The 17,528-nt window shown below is 39.2% G+C and overlaps 1 protein-coding gene across 2 annotated transcripts; it reads left to right on the plus strand.

Moving 5' to 3' along the window:
• Nucleotides 1–503: 503 nt before the first annotated feature.
• On the plus strand, nt 504–7,620 carry ropn1l (rhophilin associated tail protein 1-like). 2 transcript variants are annotated; one of them, XM_085468653.1, is made up of 6 exons: nt 504–642; nt 1,058–1,190; nt 1,907–2,030; nt 2,838–2,999; nt 3,550–3,725; nt 7,180–7,620. In XM_085468653.1, exons 2-6 carry the CDS (start codon nt 1,060–1,062, stop codon nt 7,247–7,249), a joined length of 663 nt encoding a protein of 220 aa, XP_085324779.1. In that variant the 5' UTR covers nt 504–642; nt 1,058–1,059; the 3' UTR covers nt 7,250–7,620. The 2 variants fall into 2 exon arrangements, with proteins under 2 accessions (XP_085324779.1, XP_085324778.1); XM_085468652.1 differs by lacking the exon at nt 7,180–7,620 and adding an exon at nt 4,156–4,345 and having other exon boundaries at nt 505–642.
• Nucleotides 7,621–17,528: the final 9,908 nt, after the last annotated feature.

Below are 17,528 nucleotides of genomic sequence, written 5' to 3' on the forward strand. Positions count from 1 at the left end.
GCCCTTTTGTATATCTGTGTAAATATTCCATTAATAGTTCTAAATTATGATGAATGATTCATTTGTTCCTTACAGCAGGGGGGTGTCTAGAAGGGGAGCAAAGGGGCCTGCATCCTGAAATATGATAGGCTGCCCCATCAAAGTCACTGTATTAGAAATATTACTACAGTACTGTCTTATAGTGCCCCAAACCATTATACAGCATAGAACGGGCCACTGGTGCTACTGATTCTAGCTCTTATTTAAGTAAAAAGTTTTGAAAGTGGTGTTTTGTGCACCAGTTTGTTTTCACTGGAGGAATATTTCTGACTGAGTATTGAGATTTATGTCAGTGTTCTCCATGGGTGTCATGTTATTTTCGTCAGACAGATAACGCTGCCTCCACATGAACAGAATCAACTTTCTGGGATTTCCTTAGCTGGATGATTGAGCATGTACCAGGAACAGTGTTTTCAGCAGAGGGGGCGGTAGTGCTCTTCCCGTGGGGTTTCTAATACCACAGGGAGAAGAAGAAGAAGACGCCGTTGCTATGCGACGACGCTACAACACTCCCATGAACTGCTAGGCATAAATAATCATTACTTAGGCTAGCAACTCATATTTCAGGGGCGTCTTCCGGTGACTTTCTGTTCATCAGTCCAGGTAACAGGCTACAGTTTTTAAAGCAAGTACCATACAGTGGATTAATGTCGGTGAACATACTATAATTATGTAGTTGAACAAAGGAGAGGGACAATTGGGAGAAAATGTTTGGTGGACTAGAAATTAGTATTAATTTATTAAGTTGAATCGGTAAAAAAAAAAACGGTACCAGATGAGAGTGTATATGCAAATTTTAAACTTACTTCTTTGAAACACACTGTATTCATAATCATATGTCTATATTCCTGTCAAACTCCCATGGCTAGCACAGACAAATTTGAAGCACCAGAATGCAGTCTTTATATTAATTATGTTTTTTTGTCAGTGCGGGTGATTTTTATTGTAGTTTTTAATTTTCTATTGGATTCTATTTCTTTTCAACTAATTGGACATTATTGCATTGTTTATATTACAGCCATGCCTCTTCCAGACACATTCTACTGTGCCCAGCAAATCAACATCCCTCCCGAGCTGCCAGACATCCTTAAAGACTTTACTAAGGCAGCCATCCGAACACAGCCCAAGGATTTGTTGCAGTGGTCTACAGCGTAAGTCTTAATGTCTGTCAATGAAGGTTCAGGTTAAGAGTAGAGATGTGTGTGATTGTGTTTTATTCCAGTTTAATTCTCACAAACAGGAGCATAAACCATGTCTCCAGGCTACATCACTGTAGGGAAAGGCAGGCCCCTTTCACCTGTGCGTGTCTTATCGTTGCATTGACTAGCTGTAATTAGATCCCAAGGGCTTTCATGTTAGTGCAGCAGTTAAACTATCTTACTGTCTCGAATAAAGAAAAACCATGCTAAAAGCACTCGATGATATGGAAATATTCAATTTATTTTCTTTTACCTTTTATTTCCTACCTCTAAGGACTCTCAGCATCCTCTTCTTTTTTATTGACCAATGTAGCTTGGCTTTGTTTATAGCAATAGACAATAAAGTGAGTCATACAGTGAAGCGAAAAAACAAATCGAGCGCCTCCTGGGTGATGAGATGTTTATGTTATTAAAGTAATACTTGGCTCTGTTCCCTTTCAGAGATCCTGAAAGTCAGTAAATGCATGGAAAGTTATATTTTTTCTTTTCTAATAATGAAGTGAAATATGCCACAGCATGCCTTTAAAACCGCTCACAAAGAAAAGCAAATGGTATATTTGAATGGTATACTTAGGAAGCTTGGGGGCAGATGAATTTCTGAGAATGGTGATGCTAAACACAGTGTTTAAGAATTCTTTGCTAATTATTATGACTGTGTCCTCTTCCAGATACTTCAGTGCTCTGTCTAAAGGAGAGTGTCTGCCTGTTAAGGACAGGCTGGAATTAAATGTTGCCACCCAGAAGACGGACACTGGGCTGACTCCAGGTCTTCTGAAGATCCTCCACAAACAGGTAGTTTCTCAACAGCAGGCTCATAACCTGTAGAAGTTGTCGCACAAATAAAATTTTTATTCTCACTGTTGCTTTTGAAAGAAATAAATGCATTTACTTTATCACATATTTGCGTTTCGTCATTTACTGTTTTGCTTTTATGGGTATAATTATAACTTCCATTGAGTTTAATGTCCAACTTTGATTACTCTTCTATTCTTTTATGCGTGTTTTTATGTGTGTGTCTCCATATAGCAGTGATGTTTCCCGTGTGGGTCATTAAAGTTTCATATTGTCTTAAATCCATTTTATCTCACCTGGGCTGTTTACTGGCATCTCGGTGTGGCGGATTCATTAAAAGAAATGAATAATTAATATTTCCTTAAAAGCTAGCACTTAAGCGGCAGCATAAATCTTGTGAGAGTGCTGCTCTTTTGTTGTCTCGAGTTATTCATTTTGTAACATTTTAAACTGCATTGATAGTAGAAAGTCTGAAAGAAATCCAGAAAATCTGAATGCAAAACAAATGCAGATCTGTGCCATTATTTGAGAGATTATTATTAGTGTTTATATCCTGCTCAAATCTACTTTTTATTTGGATTACTGTGCATCAGTATTTGCGGTTATTTATGCCCTGGCTGTCCACATATAAAAGTCTAGAGAAAAAAGAGATTGTAAGTAAATAGAGCCACCAGATTCTCCATATCCAACCTTGTTGTTGATTTGTGGAAATAGGACTCATTTCAGATTTTATCTAGAAAGTGAATAACTAGATTTCCCCCCCTAAAGTCTCCTAACCCCCCATTTTTTTTTATCATCAAATCATAGCTGTCGCCCAAGACAACCTGTAGCAAAGAGGAACTGCAGGCGAAGTGGAAGGGCTTGTGTCTACCTGTGGCTCAGCTGGAGACCCTGCTGTCGCTGGGCAGCTTTGGCTCAGATATTGACTGGATGGAGTTTTTTGCCCTGGGCTGCAGCGCTCTTGGAGGGGTGAGGTGTTCACAATCCTGGCTATAAACGCAAATACCACTTTATATACTTCTTCCTTTGAGCCTTAAAAACCTGGTGCGAGGCCAAGCACAGCTGGAGATCCTCCAGCAGCACACTCTAGTCCCAGGGGTCCCCTGGCTCCAAAAAGAGTGACTGGATAAATCCTTCAGCAACTACTTGAATCTTTGCTTCGCTGTTAAGCCAATGATATTTTTTTTGGCTTCACAGATTCAGATAGAGCAGTAGTGACAGATCAAAGAGAATTTATTTAAGCATGAAGAACTTTACAGAAGATAAGTTGGTGTCTAGGAAAGCAAATGCAGCTAAGCATTAACAGCATTATGTGCTCAGTGTTAGTAATTTGGGTAGAATTCTACTCCTGTTTTCAAGGCTCTTGAACACTTTAACCACACGAGGGCACTCTTATGCTACTTAGATTTAGCTGTCTGAGTTACAGTGTGTGCATGCAAGTATATTTGCAGTGTGTCTTGCTTAAATGCGATGCAACAGCAAACTAATTCTTTGTTTTTGTGGCAACACAAATCCTCAGACTCTTATCAGTTCGCTTAAGTTTGCCTGCGAGATCCTAACAGAGGATGAGACGGGTGGTGCCGCAAAGATCCCGTTCGACACCTTTGTCAGGCTCTACACTTACCTGGCTCAGCTAGACGGGGACGTGCCACAGGAACGCATTGACAACTTCCTCGGCACTCTGCAGCCACAAGTGTAGGTGTCATTTTCTCCTCAGCTGTCAGTCACACCACAAGCAGAATGGGTGTAGTAGTGGAAAATTGAGCTATTTTGTATGCATAACTATTTTTTTTTCACACAGCGTAATTAGTTTCCCAGTTTGAATTATTTCTTCAGTCCGAGCTAAAAAAAAAAAAAAAGGTTTTTGTTTGTTTAAAAAAAACATTTTCCTCTTTTGTAATTCAGTCATAACTCTGGATGTGCTAAGCAGTATTTTAACTCTGTTGGCCCAACATTTCTGCCAGTCAGTGTCAGTTGGCTCAGAAGCACAGACAGTTTAAGCGCTAAGCCATTTCCCACTATAGCCTCAGATAATGTTGTGAGATTTTGATGTTCAGTGTTGTGAAAATCCCTATGCTGCTGAGTGGAGCTGTTGCACTGATTCGCTGGTTTCTCTGCCCGACAGCAACAAGCAGAACGGCATGATTCAGGTTTCCAACTTCTACCCCAGCAGGAAGGGAGGGAAGCAGAGGCAGAAAGCAGTGGAAGAAAGAAGTTAGAAATAGGAATAAGGAAATGATGGCGCCCAATTAATAAATGGAGCAGCTAACGCTTCGTCAAGCACAGCTGTTTTTCCAAAAAGAAATTGGTCCCATTAATTGTTGGCATCAGCCACTGTGGCCGATTATTCATCAGTGTCCGGCTGAATCAAGCCGCTATTATGAGTCTGGTTGGATTTAATGAGCAGCAATAGAAGCACAAAGCTGCCGTGCTCAAACTGTCAGGTAGGGCGTGTGTGGATGCTTTTTATTTCCCATTCCCGTATGACTCGGCTAGTGAAGTTCATTTATCATGCACGCTGCCTCACCACATTTGGCCTCTCTGCTCGCGTCTGCATTTCACCCAGCAGACCAAAAAAAAAAAGGAAGTCAAATAGATAAGCGCCTACGCCACAAGAGTGTGAGTTTCAGCTTGCATTAGAGACTTGTGTTATATTCACTCCTCTGTGCAGTACTGTAAACAAACACAGGCACATTTCAACACCAGTGACAGTGACAGTGTGAAAGGTCCAGAGGTCCAGAGATACAGTATGACTGTTATTAACATATTTGCCTCTCATACAAACACACACAAAACTGCTACGCTGGAGGTATTTCAACAGACAGCACAACAAACGGGATCAGAGAAAATTCCGTCTTCAGACACTTTTGGCATTTGGTCGCAGGGGTGGAGGATACACGGACACACAGATACTGTAGCTTACCCCTTCCAGGATTGCAACTGTGGTCAAGTCAAAGAAGACTGGAAGACAGATAGAGCCCCCGCTAACTCGATAACTGCAGGCTCTCCGCCCATATGACACAGCAGAGAAAGAATTTTGTCAGGGCTTCCAGCAGTGATCTTTTTGTGCAACGCCCACGTTAGAACTGAGTAAATGAGCGCGCTGAAAATAACTCAATATTAACTGTAATCTGCTCATAATGCTTTTATATTTGGAAAGATTCCTATTTGTATTGATAGCTTTTATGTCTGGCTGAAGTCTGAAGCAGAGATAACTCTGGTATCAAAGATTTAGCGCACTATGCAGACAGCGCATAATTTGTCTTCATCAAATAACACAACATTCAGAAGCCATGCGTGAGGATGTGGATCGCCCAGCTGGAATTACAAGGTTAAACAGGACGAGATTTTTAGCTGTACTTATATTGTATTAAAAGAGGTATATAAATTGACAAGTAGAAAACATAAACACTGATTTGAACTTGGTTTCCTGTGGATCTTTTTTTTTTTCCAGGAACCGATGAACCTCTTTTGATAAGGAAATCAGGAAGTTTTTGATTCTGTGCAGGGTTTTCTCATATACAGGAATTTGCGGCAACCCCACACGTTTTATGCATAGCCAGAGGAAATATAACAGTTCCTTTTTTAACTACTTATTAGGGATTCATTCACCATTACATAGTGGGCATTACTGTGTATCAGTTGCACAGAAATAATAAAAAAACCCATTGATTTTTCAAAATACAGACTAGCCTTGACTGATCATTTTTTATAAGGATTATAAAAACGGCCCATTTTGAAACCGGAAAAACCCTGCGGGGTTATAGTTTTTTTCTTTTCTCAAAAAAGTACATGTTTGTGAGCTGGTACTTTCCAGTGATCTAGGAATTACCCTTAATGCTGTTACTGCTTACAATAAAACACTATGTTGAAAGCTCAGTTGTGTATTTATTCAGTCTGCAAGCACTATTGCTTGCATGAGTGTTAGGGGCTTCTATTTGAAAGCTTTTTGATCTAGTGAATTATTATGTCGTTGTTAATTGGATTTAGATACTCTGGTAATGTTGCTACAGTAAAACAGCAAAGTAGTAAAAACATGTCTTTCACCCTTTGCACATAATTCTTTGAGATTTACAAAATCCAAGCCTCATGACAGCAAATTACAAAGAGCAGCCTCCTGTTGACTTAAATCAAACTAAACCTGGCAAAGCTGGCAAACTGCACGTGTTTTGAGACACAACATGTTCTTGTTCTTTAGAAAAATGTCTGTCTTGTCAGTCACACCTGTCTTGGTTGACAGTTCTAGTAAAGTAAAAGTACAATCCACCAAGAATGCTGTGGCCTCAACACAGAGAAGCATTACTATCCTCCTCCTCCTTATCATCATTAGTTTATTTATTTAAAACATGTTGAGGGAGAGCCATAGAGGTGCCGAGGCACACAGTAAGGTGCAGAAGTAAATTTATGAAGCAGCAAAAGAAGAATAGATTGTAAATCACTGTATATGTAAATACCTACTGTTTGATTGCGACACATTATATGCTCCTCACAAAGCATTCCTTGGATATCTTCAAATTTCTCTCCAATAAATTTCTTTTTAGGGGCATCTTGCACTATAATAGTCAGGCTTACAGTTACAGATGCTGTGTGCCCCCTTTGTTTTAGGATGTTAGAACATGGAAAAACATGATGTAATTGCAAAGATGTCAGTGGTTTAGGAATCTCAGCTTTAGGGTGGACCTTGTTGCGCAGCCTTTACTGTTTCTCCAACTTTTGCTCACAACATCACATCTCCAGGGACGTGACAAATGTTGCAGGGCAGTGCGAAGGGAAAAAAAGGCAGTAGAAGAGAGAGCAGACACAAAGGCTTCATTCTACAGTGACTCTGTTGTGTAAGAGATTTCGGGGTAAGGATAAGGGAAAACATATTTCTAGCTGTTTTCTGAAGTTGCAGAATTTATCGTTCTGTGAGCTGTATTGTTGAACTGGGTTGAGCTAGACTCCACTTTGGGAGCATGAGAGCATTGTTGGTTTGAAAGATTTATGGGTCGGTTTTTATCAGTCGGTTAGTTTCAGTTTACTTCAAAAAGAAAATCTAGATAAGTAATCTGTGATGACTGGAGATGTTTGTATGAATTGTTTTGCTGTATATATATGAACGAAATGAATTTAATTGACATGTAACATATTTAATGCGTGTATATTACAGGGACCTGCAACATGGGATGATAAAGCCACTGGACTTTATCTACTGGGACGATGTGGCTTCAGCTCCATAACAAACGTTGCACACCGAAGCTGGAGGTTTAACAGTGGAGGTGGATTCGAATCCTAAAAGGATTGTGCATCATGTGCTGATATGTCAAAAATAACGAAATGATCTGGAAATACTGTCTACATTGTAAATGCTAAAAACAGAAATATGGCTGAACTGTCTGTGATATCACCCTCACTTCTCTCATACGTCTGGGGTATACGCTCACCGCCATCTTTAAGATGGGATTGACAGGCACCTGTCAATCAAGCAAAGACCCGCGAAGCATTTTCTCTTTGAGCCTCATTATCTTCCTAATGGAACAGTGATCTTAAAATCCCCACTGTGACACATATCAGCAGGTGTGAATTTAATTATTGAGACTTAAACTCGTTCAAAAAAATACTGTAATTACTTTTTGCATTTTGAGAGAGGACCTCGGGGTGAGGGGTGGGGGTGCTTCATTAGATTCTGGGATTTATTGCAGCCATTATCATGCTGCCGTTGAAGGACCAGCATTTTATACAGCTTGATAAGTCCCTTGTACAGTAGCATTACCTACATGATTATGCACAACAGTCATTAGTTGCTCTGCAAGACGGCCAAAAAGAAAGTATCCCCTCTTTCACTTTGAAGATTTTATATATCAGGGCTTCTTAAAAATTATCTGGTCCTTACCAGGTTCTAAAATGATTTAATGAGACAAAGGATGAGCAACATCACGTGAAATATTACACAGTTTCATTATTTGATTAATGAAAATCAATGTGTGTGAAAAACTAAGTAAACTGTATGATTCTGTAGCTGCTTGAAGTGATAGTTTTTTGTGTGACTTTATCAGTCTCTCACATCACTGTGAAGGGATTTTGCTGTTGTACTCCTTCCATTAATTGTGGTTTTCTTGCATTTATTTATGCACAGCTCTATTAAGGTCCCACCACAGTGTTTCAGTCAGGTTGAGGTCTGTTAATTGTATGCAGTTCACGTATCTCGTCCTGTCTATGTAGACAGGAAAAGATAGAAATTTACATTTAACTATTACAACCTTCCTGGTCTTTGGGATATAACCTCGAGTTGTGTTCACTGACAAAGACGCATTCAGACTGATGGAAACATGCTGGCAATCTGTCTGCATTTATTAATTAGACAGCATAATCTCAGAGTGGTTGCAGTCTTTCAGGGTCAGACTGGGACTGTTTGCAGAAAGGTTGCCTCCTATCAGGTGAAATGAGTCCTCTGGGGTGAGTTGCCTGCTCTTGGAAAGATTACATCTATCTTGTTTTCCACTTGTGAATCATTTTCTTACTGCAGAATGATGGACCAGATTATTTGGAGATCACCCCACAACCAATCCCAGATGGCCATCAAGAATTGGTAATCTAAGGTCTTTGCTGATGTCTTTCCTCCTTAACACACACTTAAATGCTACAGACTAGTACTAACAGCTGCTGATGATCAGTTGATCAAGTGCATTGGATTAACAGCACCTTGCAGCTACTTACTGTCTTAATTCCAATATTATGTAAGGTTGCACTTGTTTGTAGTTTTTACACACACTGTTTTTGCCATACTGTTTATTAAATAAATAATAACCCAGTGTAATGCTTCATGTGTTGTTGCCTAGTGGAGGATGTATACTTGAATCCTTAAAACTGAAAGACGATTTTTAAAGATTTTTTTTAAATTAATCTATTTACAAGCCTGATTTTGTCTTTGGTCTGACATCATGCTACCAATACGTAACATTGATTGGTACAGCCTGTATTTGGGAGGGTTTTTTTTAAACACATGAATACACAGCACTTAATTAAGGGCCTCTAGTGATTGATTAAAATTAGCTAATTACCACTTGTAGACTATTGAATTTTTTTCCCCCTACTTAACATTCTACAAAAGCTTTTTCTCACCATGGATTTAAGTGTCGCCCTCAGCTTCTGAGTGCTGGTAGTGTTTTCTGCCCTGGCTTCATTAACTTATTAGGCAAGAATATCAAGGTTCTAATCAATAATCACCACGTTAGGGTCAGTGCTATAAAGAGAAAAAAATTTTTCCAACCTATTCTCAGACAGAAACAATCCTTTAAAAGCCTGTCATAAACACTTAATTTAAGTCACCTTTTCAGTTCATTACACACATGCATGCACCTAACAGTTCAGTGCTTGTGCACATACAGGGCTCATAGTAGATCATTGTGAGGGACTCCTGCTATGTGCCAAAGAGGGGAGCATCGTGGGTGTTTTGGCTGCTTGAGGTTTTCAGGGGAAAAATGAATGACTGAAAGAGGAAAAGCATACAGGAGCCTGTCTAAACATACAAGCAACAGCAAGGTCATTTTATTTTCTTGCAGAAAAATTCAAGAAAACTCATCTTTCTTTCCTGGAAAGAAGAGTTTTCACATACAGTGGGATGCAAAGGTTTGGGCAACCTTGTTAATAGTCATTATTTTCCTGTATAAATCGTTGGTTGTTACAATAAAAAATGTCAGTTAAATATATCATATAGGAGACACACACACAGTGATATTTGAGAAGTGAAATGAAGTTTATTGGATTTACAGAAAGTGTGCAATAATGTTTAAACAAAATCAGGCAGGTGCATAAATTTGGGCACCACAAAAAAGAAATGAAATCAATATTTAGTAGATCCGCCTTTTGCAGAAATTGCAGCCTCTAAACACTTCCTGTAGGTTGTAGGAGATGGCCATTCCAGAACGTTGTACTCTGCATGAATGCCTTAGTGGATTTTGAGCAGTGTTTCGGGTCGTTGTCTTGTTGAAATATCCAGCCCCGGCGCAGCTTCAGCTTTGTCCCTGATTCCTGGACATTGGTCTCCAGAATCTGCTGATACTGAGTGGAATCCATGTGTCCCTCAACTTTGACAAGATTCCCAGTCCCTGCACTGGCCACACAGCCCCACAGCATGATGGAACCACCACCATATTTTACTGTAGGTAGCAGATGTTTTTCTTGGAATGCTGTGTTCTTTTTCCTCCATGCATAACGCCCCTTGTTATGCCCAAATAACTCAATCGTAGTTTCGTCAGTCCACAGCACCTTATTCCAGAATGAAGCTGGCTTGTCCAAATGTGCTTTAGCATACCTCATACCTGGGCGGAGAAAGGGCTTCCTCTGCATCACTCTTGCATACAGCATCTCCTTGTGTAAAGCGCGCCGATTGGTTGAATAATGCACAGTGACTCCATCTGCTGCAAGTTGATGTTGTAGGTCTTTGGTGCTGGTCTGTGGGTTGACTCTGACTGTTCTCACCATTCGTCGCTTCTGTCTATCCGAGATTTTTCTTGGTCTGCCACTTCGAGCCTTAACTTGAACTGAGCCTGTGGTCTTCCATTTTTTTCAATATGTTCCTAAATGTGAAAACAGACAGCTTAAGTCTCTGAGACAGCTTTCTGTATCCTTCCCCTAAACCATGCTGGTGAACAATCGCTGTCTTCAGGTCATTTAAGAGTTGTTTTGAGACCCCCATGTTGCTACTCTTCAGAGAAAATTAAAAGAGGAGGGAAACTTACAATCGACCCCCTTAAATGCTCTTTCTCATTATTGGATTCACCTGTGTATGTAGGTCAGGGGTCAATTTGAGTTCCAATAATTAGTTCTAAAGGTTTTGGAATCAATAAAATGGCAACAGTGACCAAATTTATGCACCTGCCTGATTTTGTTTAAACAATTATTGCACACTTTCTGTAAATCCAACAAACTTTATTTCACTTCTCAAATATCACTGTGTGTGTGTAAATATGATATATTTAACTGACACTTTTTAATCTAACAACCAACAATTTATACAGGAAAATAATGACTATTAACTATTAACAAGGTTGCATCCCACTGTACACGCGTCTTATCGGAAAATGCCTTTTTACATGAAGAATATTCCATGGTAATGTTTTTTTTTTAAGTAATATTACTCTGCTTATAGGTTAAGACATATTTCAAACACATGCCGTGAGGACATTCTGGTTTTATTTTAGAGTCACAGCTATTTGTATACACAACTCCCCATTATCAGAGGCTCAAAAGTGACTGTTTGACTGCTTGAAGTCTAGAACCCACACATACAACCAAATGCTGTGTTTCCTTGCTTGAGATGCTCTGTCAGCAACTGCCTGCTTGTGGATCACACTGCCTTCAGTAAGTAAAAAGCCAGCTCTGCAAACCACAAGTATTTCCACTCATGAAAGCATCTTTTGACTGAAGACTTTGACAGTGATAGTCTTACCTCCTCAACAGTGTTCTCGACTAGATGTGAAAGAAACCAACAAAGTAATTCAGAGTTCGTCCACTTTAATAGTTTTCTGTCTTTCAGGCCACTAAAGAGTTTGCTATCTCTCTCTGATATGTTTATTTAAGTTTTGCAGCCTAATGATGGCCACCCTCACTTGCATCAGCATCTCACCATACCACAAAACTACTTGTCAGTGAACTGTTCAATTGCTTATGAGCCTCTGAAAATGATGACTGCATAAAAAACGGCTTCATGAATTTGAGCTGAAAGTCAGCACTTCAGTCACATCTTGATTTTTTGATTTAGAAATTGGTTGAGGAGGTGTAAGCAGACAAAACGACAAACATTGTGTCATGCCAAAAACGTATGGACCCAAATGTATTCAGTGGATCGAGGACTCAGTAAGACACTCACACTTTCATGAAATCCACACATTATCAGAAGTCCTTAGGTCAGCTGATCTGTTAGAGAAAATATGGTTTGTCTTCTGAGCCAAGGTTGAGCCAAAGCTGTGCATGTGAAGCATGTGATGTGCAATAAACACGATGTGATATAAATATGACTACAAGCAGTGATGAGCCATTGACCTGATTCATACTTAATACTGTGCTATTTTTAATAAAAGTCGCTTAAATTACACTTGCCACCTTACTGGTGGTGGTTCAACATACATATTTTCATGGTGATTTAATAAGTTCAATCACTTTGTCAACTTTCCATTCGTGCAATAATGAACAAAGTCTGATTTGCAACGAGGCTGTTCTCAGTTATCAGGCAGAATCCTGCACCGTGGGATGCTGTAGGACATATACAGTACAGAGTGTATGTCTGCAAATGTAAAGTGTCCTTATCTGAAACATAAATTTCCCAACAGCTGTGTTTCTGTCCTAGGCCTTGATGATAAAATGTCCCTTTGAAAGAAATAAAGAGTTCCTATCCTAAATTATCACCCTTGTTAATGTACCCTTCCATTTTGAATGAGAAGAATGAGAAGAGTGACACTGTGGGGATTTGCATGTTGTAGCAGGTTATTTGATTTTATAATACAGTTGTCTAACCATCATTTATATATCATGATAGAAAACAAACACAGGAAATAAAGCTGAATAATGACAACAACAACAATAATAATAATATAAGGCAAACTGTTTCGCATAAGAACTTGTAATATCATGCCATCTTTGAATCCCTGCACTTTAATGGGCTCTAGTTATTGAGTTTAATCCCCTGAAAGACCAGTTTAGTGCCAAGCAATACTAGCCAATTTCTTTTTTACTAAAGGAAAATTGTTGCTTTCACGGGAGCTTTATTCTGCTGAACATTGCACTGAATAGCACTACTACAGCTGAGGGATGGATCAAAATGTAAGACTGGAACAGAATCCAACTTGAAGTATTAACACTCAATTGCCTGTTGGTTTGCTCTGCTTAGCTAAAAGGATTGTGGTCCGACACCACAGGCCTGTGATAAAGCCTCCTTTGTGACAGTTATAACTGTTCAGCTGTGGTTATTTCAGCTGTGTCTGGACTTCCCTTTATAGTTAGTTTCTCTCTTTGCATTACACTGCAGCTGCATTACAATAAGAGGTAGTTCCAATATTTTGTTCACACCCTTTTTTATAAATGAGAGTAGACTAGATATTTGGGAATATTGCAGGAGAAAAGAGAAGTAAAAGAGTCTGTTCCTACTATCTGCCCCCCCCCCCCCCCCCCCCCCCCCCCCCCCGTTTTACTTCACGTGCTTTATTCTGAATAGCTCAGTTTAAAATACTATGTAGGGATAAAAATCTGCTAGATAGCTAGGACCATCCACTTTGTGTGCATTTGTGCGTGTGTAACAGGCTGACTGCATGTAGAAGTGATATGTGTTTCAGATTAACAAAGAAACAATTAATAACAATACAATAGAACTGCAGAATAGCAATGACAGCACAGTTGTATCAGTGTTGTCATGCGTTGCACTGGTTGTCTCTTGTCATGCATAAACAAATGTTGCTAATTTTATAGCAATCACACGTTTGTTTCCCAAGGAGATGTTGCACTTTAGTCTTGAAGTATGAAGGAGGCCGTGGTGCAGATCCAGGACACACTGGAGAGATGACATCTCTTGGCTGGCTGCATAAGCTGGTAGAGGTACCTGGAGGGCAGAAGGTCTGGGCTTGCTTGCTTAGGCTGCTGCCTCCAAGACATGGATGGATGGAAGCTTACATTTGTTCTTTTTTTTCTTTTTTTTAAAATTCTTTATTTCTAAACTATTACTTCACGAAAGTGATTACAGGCATTAATCAACACAGTTTACAAGAGAAAAACAAAACAAAACGAAAAAAAAAAAAAAAAGGAACACTGAACAGTCGGGAGTGACCAGTTAGCTAGGTTGGTAATTTCAAGCTTTGAAAAGAAGATTCGGCTTATGGGTATTGGCATATAAGACCCACTTATCCCAACACGAACGGAACCAACACACCCTGTCATTGACATAAGCTGTTACCTCCTCCATCCTATAAATCTCTAGCGTAATTTCCCACCATATTGACAAAGTCAGTATATCTTGCAAGGACCATTTCTTAGTTATACCTTTCTTACTTGCAACAAGTAAAGCTCTTAACAGACATGTATCATTTTTAGACCAATTCTGCAAAATCTCCAGTGTTAAATTAACACTGGAGAGTGTCTATATGGGTCCACACCTCTGAGTGTTAAATACAACACTGTTGAGTGTTAAATTAACACTTTTGACAGTGTTATATGTTTAAAAGTAACCTAGTCAGTTTTGAAGATTAACAATGGCTAACACTGAGCAGTGCTGATTTTCTAACACTGGAAAATAACTCAAAATGTTAGAAATATTCCAGTGTTAGAAAATCAGCCTTGCTCAGTGTTAGCCATTGTTAATCTTCAAAACTGACTAGGTTACTTTTAAACATATAACACTGTCAAAAGTGTTAATTTAACACTCAACAGTGTTGTATTTAACACTCAGAGGTGTGGACCCATATAGACACTCTCCAGTGTTAATTTAACACTGGAGATTTTGCTGTGATACATCCAAAAAAGATTGTCTTCATGTCCAAAGGGAATGTACAGTCAAAAATGCCTTGTAGTGTACCATGAATGTCTTTCCAGTAGGTCCGTAGCAAAGAACAATCCCACATAATATGGGTGTGATGTGCTCGTTGGTGTCCACAGTTTCTCCGGCACACAGGAGGATTTGCATCATAATGAGCCTTTTGACACGGAGTAATAAAGAACCTTATCATAGACTTCCATCCAAATTCCCTCCAGCTGCTGGAGGAACTACTCCTCCATTGCCGTTCCCACATCTGAGACCATTCCTCCCTTGAAACACACACCCCTCCCTCCTTTTCCCATAACATCTTCACATAGTCAGTTGAGTGGGGAAGCTTATTTATAAGAAAATTATACAAAAAGGAAATGAGTCTTGTATCGACATCCCCACTATATGCCTGTCTAAACAGAGTTACCAATTCCACATTAGTGTTTGACATCACACCGATTGTTGTCTTTATATAATGTCTTATTTGCAAGTATCGATAAAAATCCTGTTTTTCTAGATTGTATTTCTGTTTCAGTGTGTCAAAACTAATTAAGTTCCCATCCTTAATCAAACTATTGAATGTAGATAACCCTTTAGCAGACCAACTTTTAAAATGTGAGTCCAATTTATTCGGGACAAAGTCAGAGTCATATGCATACCATTTAAATAAAGCCAAATCCCGTTCCAATTTAAATTCTTTCACGACTTTTCTCCATACAGTAAGTGTACATGACACCCAGGGGTTGCAAACCTTGTCAATACATTCTCGAATGTTCGAATCCATCAAGACAGCTTGTATTGGAGAAGAAAACATGCTCTCCTCAATAGTCTTCCATTGTGCTTGGTAGCTTGTATCACACTAATTGACCACAGTCTTCAGCTGAGCACCCGAAAAGAATTTTTTGGTGACGGCAACACCCATCCTCCCGCCTTCTTATGTAGTTGTAAAGTTTTAAAACAAATCCATATAAACCGCGATATTATTTTATCCCATTCGTTGAGCTTACATTTGTTCTAATGTCTTCATAGGTGCTGCTTTGTTGCACAGAGTGTGGCTCTTTCCTAACCTGTCATCTTTAGAGATCCAGTTTTGTCTTTGTTGGCCAGTCTCTATGAACTGATACTTATATAAACAAACTGGTACATATATATTGGATTTCTTCTCTATTTCAGCATTCAAAGTGTTTTCTTATGCCAAGCCTCATTCACACACGCACACAAGCATTTCTTTCTATGCTGAAGCACTTTTAACGTAAGTTGCACTCCAATGGACGCATCAGGGGAAGCGCAGGGTTCAGTATCTTGCCTTGAAGAGCCGGGGATTAAACCTCTGACCTTCTTACTGGTAGAATATCTGCTCTGTGTTTTATGTGTGTTTTGGTCTAGTCAGTCACTGTGCTCAGATAGTCAGATTCCCACCATGCACTGACTGTTTTGAGCCAAAAACCAGTGGGGTTTGTTTTTGTCCAGCAGGTAATGGAATTTTTCTTGTTCTTTTTACATAAGTTTCAGGGAAATTGTGTGAAATTGTTGTTTTTTCCCTTTCTCTCAATATAGCAAGTTTTTGTAATTATAATGTTGCAATGTCACTTTTAGGCCTCTCCCAATAAGTTTCCACAATTGTGAGCTGACTTGGTTTGAAATCTATGAAAATTAGTTGGTGAATCTGTAAAATGACATCAAATAAAAAGGGGAAATAAAAAAGGCTGCAGCTTCACCACAGATCTAAACTAACTCAAAGCTGGAGGTGAGGCATTCGAGTCTGTGATCTATTGCTCTGGTGTCTTTGAGTCCTCTGCTGCCTGAGCAGAAAGTGAAATTTCACAGATATATATCTCTGAAAGTGCTAACAGTGACTGATACCCACACAGCAGCAGAGTGATACGACAGAGATGGATGAGCCATGGGAGAGCAGAGCTCTCAGCTGGGCGTAGATGAAGGTATAATAATAATAGGGACACACTGGGACTGTTATGCACTTGATTCTTTTCCAAAGCAGATGATGTCAGCAAATTGATGTTATTGTTACTGAGAGAAAAAAGGATACTACACTACACTACATCTTAGAATTTGAGTTTAAGACAAAATTCCCAGAAATCCTGCCTTTCAGTGTAAAGTCGAATGAAACAGTCATCAGAATCAAGCAGAGGTCAGATGTAGAGAACTAGCGCAGACAGTGTGAGCTGATATTGCTTCTGCAACATCATCTATGTGAGGTTTTCAGAACTTCTAAATCTTTTTACCCAACCACAATGGTGACACCACATATGTAATGACAGATGGGATTAGTGTTACACTAAGTGATTTTTTTGGTAAGGTTTTGCTTATTTTTACACAAAAGGTTTCAGTGTTGAGCCCACACAGTCAGTTGTTTTGCTTTGCCCAGAGCTGAACGATATGTATTTTCCTTCCAAATTAGTGTGAAGTTTCCATGAGATGAAAGCGGTTACTCAAAAGCGTAGACACAAGCCCGTAGTTTAGTACCGAGTAATGAAGGCCAATCTAAGTCTGTATTATCTGGACTGACTCATGGAAATAAGAAAGAGTGACATATATATATAGAGAGAGAGGTGGCTGAGGATTAAAAAAAAGAAAAGAAAAGAAAGAAAGACATTATCTCTGACCTGTAGAAAATATGATCATTAAAATTGTAGCCCTTCTTTTAACATCAGGGGCTTCTTCAGTGTTTGCTGGATTAACTAGATGCATGTCAGATACAATCTCATATTTACTTCAATCTTTTTAGTATTGCACTTAAAAGTCCAGAATTGAATACTAACTATGCTAATTCCCAAACATAGTCAAAAATCCATATATTATCCATATTATTATACTATTCTCGGAATATTGTTTCCTATAGGGCTACAACCAGCAGTATAATCCAACACACACACACACACACACACACACACACACACACACACACACACACACACACACACACAGAGTGAGAGAGAGAGAGGTCCCAGTCACCTCTAATCGGATTAGGCGACTGTAGGTTAACATGC

The sequence above is a fragment of the Copadichromis virginalis genome, linkage group LG9 (genome assembly GCF_057382275.1).
Source record: "Copadichromis virginalis isolate Kocher_CV1m ecotype Utaka linkage group LG9, C_Virginalis_male_GT1.1, whole genome shotgun sequence".
Taxonomy (NCBI): domain Eukaryota; kingdom Metazoa; phylum Chordata; class Actinopteri; order Cichliformes; family Cichlidae; genus Copadichromis; species Copadichromis virginalis.